The 6000-nt window shown below is 37.3% G+C and overlaps 1 protein-coding gene across 1 annotated transcript in view; it reads right to left on the bottom strand.

Annotated features, from left to right (window-relative positions):
• Positions 1-2842: 2842 nt before the first annotated feature.
• Positions 2843-6000, bottom strand: part of PADI2 (peptidyl arginine deiminase 2) — a 1404027-nt gene continuing 1400869 nt past the window's right edge. The window contains exon 16 of the mRNA XM_044061822.1: positions 2843-3749. Coding sequence (XP_043917757.1) covers positions 3516-3749 — 234 coding nt within the window. The 3' untranslated portion in view covers positions 2843-3515. The remainder of the gene's footprint in view (positions 3750-6000) is intronic.

The following is a 6000-nucleotide window of genomic DNA, read 5'->3' as shown; positions in this document are numbered from 1 at the left end:
GTCCGACACTCCCAACATTGACAGTTTTGCCAGAATGTTTGCTCTCTTTCCTAGTGGTCATAATTAGACACTTAACAATGCCAGCCAAGACCAGATATTAAATAAGTTACTGCCTTCAGTGAAACAATAGTTTAAATAATGAATTTGCTTCCTTCAGTTCAGTAAGTCCAAATGCTGCATGGCATATTCATGATCATCATCATCATCAACCAACTCTCTTTTTCCCATTTTTATATTGGGTTAGGAGTATTTTATCAACCTTTAATGCTAACAAATAGCAGAACAAATAATAAGAAAAATGCATCTTGACTAGCGACCTGCATACTTTAAAACACACGTGCACACCAAGAAATGGAAGACTAATGTATTTCTGTCAATTTGTAGAAAAGTATTGCAGCTGCCTAAAAAAAGTCTGACTTGATTATAAAAGTTGCAGAAGTACTACTCACCATATAGAAGCCTTACTCTATGTTTTTCATAGGTTACGAGTCATGTCTCAGCTTGGAAAAGTAATGGTGCTCTTTTCTTCGGTGGTCTTGCATTTGTAAAAAGCTTAGCAGGGAGGGTAAAGTAGATCCAGGTACAGTTCCTGGCCCATAATAGTGCAGTTTGTACGTAGGACATAATATTAAGTAAGCCCCACATGGGATTAGACAGGCAAAGTATGTGTAGCTAGCTTGTTTTGATTTGTCCATGCTAGTGGATGTAACCTGTATATTTCAAACCACATCCAATCCCATACGGCATTTTACTGAGATCATACATCTCTCAGGCATGGTTCTATAGCAGTTTATCTTTTAACTTTTGGGCTGTCCTCATCAGGTAGTCCCATGGATTAATTCATCCTCTAGCCAAGAAAGGCCTTTCTTGGATGGTGAAGAAGCATCTTCTTCTTCTTGATATTGTCCATGTTTAGAACAGAAAGGAATGAAAGAAGTAAGAAGGGATCTTAAAGGCCTTCCATAGGAAAAAAAAAAGACTTATTTCCTCCATAGGAAGCCATTCATTAGGTTCTGGATAGGCTGGCTGAATAGCACTTTCCCCAAAGAAATGGCCATCAAAGACCTTATTTCTGACATCTTCTTTGATGAGGACAACTTCATTCATTCCATCATATACAAGCATCAGCCTGTGGCCCTAGCTAGAGTACAGCATACCCAACACATTGCATTCAGACACCTTGTATCCCACAAGACAAGCAGAAGACAGAGGTTCTGGGAAGCCCTCAAGGGTTTTCAGGGCCTTTCTAACAAAGTGAGTCTGTAACTGGGACAGGTAAGATGCATAGCTGAGGGCTCTAAGCCCCAGTAAGGCAGTAAAGTACACTGTCTTGCTATGTTCAAATCTTTAGGCTGCTGTCAAGTAGCAAAATGCTGATGTGAACCTATGTTGGACTGAAGAGATCACATGGCAGTGAACACCAGCATGTTTGATAATCTGCTTCACCCAGGGCATATGCCTTTTTGGAGGCCAGAATGATCAAGGTGGGGTGCTGCCACGGGCCATTGATGGCCTCCGGAATTACTCTTTCTGAAGGAAGGGATAATCAATGAACCTTGCCCCATATAAACAATAGGGATTCAAAGCCAGTCAGCCTGTTTCTCACAAACTTGAAAGCTTCTTCAAATGAGGTGCCCTCTAGTGAAGAGACAGACTGGGTGTATTGTTTGCCTCAGAGACAATGGCCTCTAGATGCTATGACTTGCCCCCAAACTGCAAGTACTATACTCCTTGCTACCCATGTTAGTAAATCTATACACAGCACTGCACCTGAAGTAATGTAAGTATGTGATTGGCTATGCTGGTCACTGTGGAACAGGAAACTGACATTTAGCTGTATATGTCAGCTGAAGATGGCTCACGCTGAGAAGAGTACTGTTAGGCCTGGTGTGGGTTTGAGAATGAATTTGCTAAAGATGTGATTCCACACCTATGACTCATATGCTTGATTCATAGCCCCTGAGATGCAGACCCTAATATTGAATGATCTGATGAATGCCCCTCGGATGGGACCACAAATGCCTATGGGGGGCATCCCAGCTGAAAAGGCCACTGTCACACAGTGGCCAAATAACTGGTCTTTGGGATCAGGCTAGTAGACAAGCTCCAGCCTGTGAATTGGGGGCCAGATGGTGTAAAAACCTTGAAATGCACCTCCAAGAGTAGGAAATGGTGAGCACCTCTTCAATCCTTTCACCCTCCACTAAAGCACAGAATGGACTAGGGATTGAGCCCACCTTAGCTGAGGGCAAGCCCACCATTAGCAGGGACTGAGGACAGCTACTTGAGCATTAGAGTTGCCTCCAGGAAGTCATACCTTGATCTTGTCTTAGACTATTTGTTCTTGTGATAATGGTCCAATTTATGCCTGAGACTGTGAGAAGAACCCTCCTAGTATTGCTAGTTAAAGAGATCTTAACAACCGAAATGTTTTTTGACAAACAAATAGGCACGTCATAAGTCTCTGTCTTCTTAACCTTCTAATAGCCTGGATGAACATAGGACATTTGTAGCAGTTCAGAACACCATGCTCCTCTCCAAGACAGTGTAATCGATGCTAGTGCAGGTCATGCCCAGTAATATGATGTTCAAAAGGACACTTACTGAGTTGATATTTATACATATGAATGTGAGAATTTGCTAACCATGACAAAGAATGAACTCTACATTGTCTGATCAGGAAAAATAATTTTGGTATGCATACTTATTTAGATGGTGTGATACATCATGTAGCATGCTGGTATAGGTTTGTAAACATCCTTGCACAGGAGATTTTACTGAAATGAATATTAAACTGTAGCTGCTTGAGAAGATGCAATTAACCTAGTTTCCACCAAGGAGATTCATTGATGTTAGCTCTATAGATTTAGCTTTTATTCAGATTCAGTTGCAAATTATTATTTTGTTAAAAATCAGTGATTTATTTAAAATGATCTTTTCACTGTGTCACTTCAGTTATATACCGCACTGTTCTATAATCTCCGCTGTTTTCTTAATGTTCATTAACATTTGACAAGCATTAGTTACAAAAGTGAGAAGGAATAAATCAAGGTGAATTTTCACAAACACTTGCATACTATTCATATTCACAATATATATGATAAGCCAAAAAGCAAGAATTTAAATGCACATGATCACAGCTCTGTATGAGGTACTCAGTTACCTCTTAATGTAAGGTACTTTTAAGGAATACAGAGTGGTAAGCTGATCTGATAAATCTGTGCTGTAAAAAAGACAGACTGAATAATTCTTTACTCAAATATCATGCAATTACTTTTCTCTCTGTAATATAAGAAAGTTAGGCACACAGTTCCACTGAGAACAGTGAGTCATCTAATATAAACTGGACTTGCTATGTCTGCCTGCATTTAATTTTCCTGTGCATGTGGTCGATTGGAGGTAGAAAAGTTCACTTTCCATCATCTGTGAAACAATTAACTAAACAATGTGAAGGTCAGCTGTGCAGAACTGCTGGTAGATTACTAGAAAAGAAATAGCATCTCTCTGCCTTTTAATTACAGCTCCATATTCCACCATTTGAACTCAAATGGTTTTCTACGAACATTGGTTCCACAGTGGACTTCTCCCAAATTCTCGTGGTAAGATTCAAAATCATCAATGAAAGCACACTCTAGTCCGAGAGGCTCTAGCAGTGATGTCACCTTCTCTTCCAAGCAGCATTTGCCGTTAATGATGGGCCCAAATGGCTTGGGGATTCCAACTCGATTACACAGCACTATCATATTCACCTAAAACATAAAAACAACTTTTGTACTACCAGTCATGTAACTGAACATAACACATAATACAGTTTTGGCATTTTTTTTCTTTATTTTCTATTTACTTGCTTCTACATCCCAGTTTTTCTTTAAACCACTTACTTTGATGAGATGCCACATATATATGTAATTTTTGTTTGCACTAAGTCAGCAAATAGCAGTCAAACATAATTATAAAAGCTCTGTAAAACTGATTAAAATGTTACAGATGACTTCTATGTGTTAAGTATATATAGTAACACTATCTTAACTTCATAAATACATTTTGTAGAAAATGGGGGCAGCTGATTTTTTAAAGGGAGAGTAAAGTCTCCAGGTTGTATTCATAAGGAAACATTTTACATTTAGTCATTATGGCACAGGGTATGATTTGTGCCAAACAGTCATATCATTGCTTGCAACCTTCTATTAAAAAAAAAAAAACACACAAGACTTCTGTTTTTTTCTGGCACATTACATACTTGCATTTATTTAATACCATCAGGTTAATATACATATAGTTTGTAATATAGTTTGGAATTCATTGTTATTTCATTCTGTTATCTTCTTTGAAAAGTCAGCTTGTTGGTTGCTGTATGGAAGATGTGATGCAATCGATTTATTGTAACCTGTTACTTACTGTACTGTGCCTTGTGGCCTGTGTGAAGTATGAAAGTATCCATATACTCAACAGTTAATATACATAGTTATCGAATGAATGAATAAATAAAATGAACCACAACTTCTGTTTAGTTTCTTACGATTAAATTAATTTAGGTTAAATGAGATTCCATGTCTAAAACTGAAATTAAGGTACTATGGGCAACAACAACATGTACTATCATACAGGAAACCATCATACTGGTCCAAAGCCTATCAGAAGAATGAGTTGCCATATCAGACCTGTAGCTAGGTCATCTGATGGCCATTCATCCCAAAGTTGAAGATTTGAAGACTAAAAAAAAGTTTTCTAGAAGTTGAAAATCCAAAGAGGTCTCCTTGAAGATGAAGACCAAAAAGAAAGGATATGCTGAATGTCAGATTGTCAGTTTCCATTGGGGCACACAAATGCAGTGCCTGTTGCAGATAATATCACAACTTCTTAAGTAAATGCATTTAGTACCTTACTGGGTTTGTAACTCTAGCAGCATAAACTATTTACTAACACACTAAGCTGCCAAATGCATTCATTCTAGAAGTCACAATATCACATGTGGTTTCCTAAATGAATGCTGGTACGATACTTGTGCCTCCTAACAGCTTGCACCCAGGGTAGCCAAACTCCTTTGCCCCACCCATGATATGACTCTGAATGAGACCTGGATGCCATTCACAATGCTTTCAACAATAAATGGACCTATAACATTCTACTGTGTCCTTTGTCAAAAGTACTACTACTGAGTGCAAGTCTAAGTTGCATCAAAACACACAATGTACATTTGTGAATCCAACTGTACCTTTCCCATTAAACAAACTAGATATTTTCAATTCAAAAATCTCAGATCAGACAATGAATATGATCCTAAAGTGCATCTCACACAATATGGATAGGTGGCTAGTATTGTAGTATATATAAATACAGTTAAGCACATACTGACTCAGGATGAACAAGTGAAGTGGCCTTACACATGATCACCACGTGGCACACTATTATAATTATATATATATATGTATGTATGTATATACACATTTTGTGTATATATATATATATATATATATATATATATGTATATATATATATATATATATATATATATATATATATATATATATATGCATACATACATATAAATGCATTTACTACATCCCCTTAACTTTAAAAGGATGCACTACAAAAGACTTTAAATTTAAGAACACCGATTGCATGCAGACTGCATCTACAGTACATATTTAATTGCGATATATGACAATACATGAAATAGACTGAAATTTCCATCTTTGAAAATAACTGTTTAACATTCATAAAGTCCATATGCACTGTGTACAGTATTAGATTTTCAAAGTTTTAGGTACTGATTTGAAGTTGGTTGTTTTTTTTTTTTTTAAATCACAGCATTACTCTGAACAGTAACTTGTTATGAACTTACACTAATCAGAGAATCATTCTGAACAAGTTCCTCAGTTTCAGACTTTTGGTATTGAATTTTATCAACACTTTGGGAAACATTGGGGTAGAAAAATATCCGTGCAAACACCTGCAGGCAAAAATCCGAAACTCTCTAGCCTCTGCCGCAAACCTGGG

The sequence above is a fragment of the Protopterus annectens genome, chromosome 2.part0 (assembly GCF_019279795.1).
Source record: "Protopterus annectens isolate FY-2018-M chromosome 2.part0, PAN1.0, whole genome shotgun sequence".
NCBI lineage: Eukaryota > Metazoa > Chordata > Ceratodontiformes > Protopteridae > Protopterus > Protopterus annectens.
Note: the sequence above shows the minus strand (reverse complement) of the source record. Positions and strands in the feature narration are given on the sequence as shown.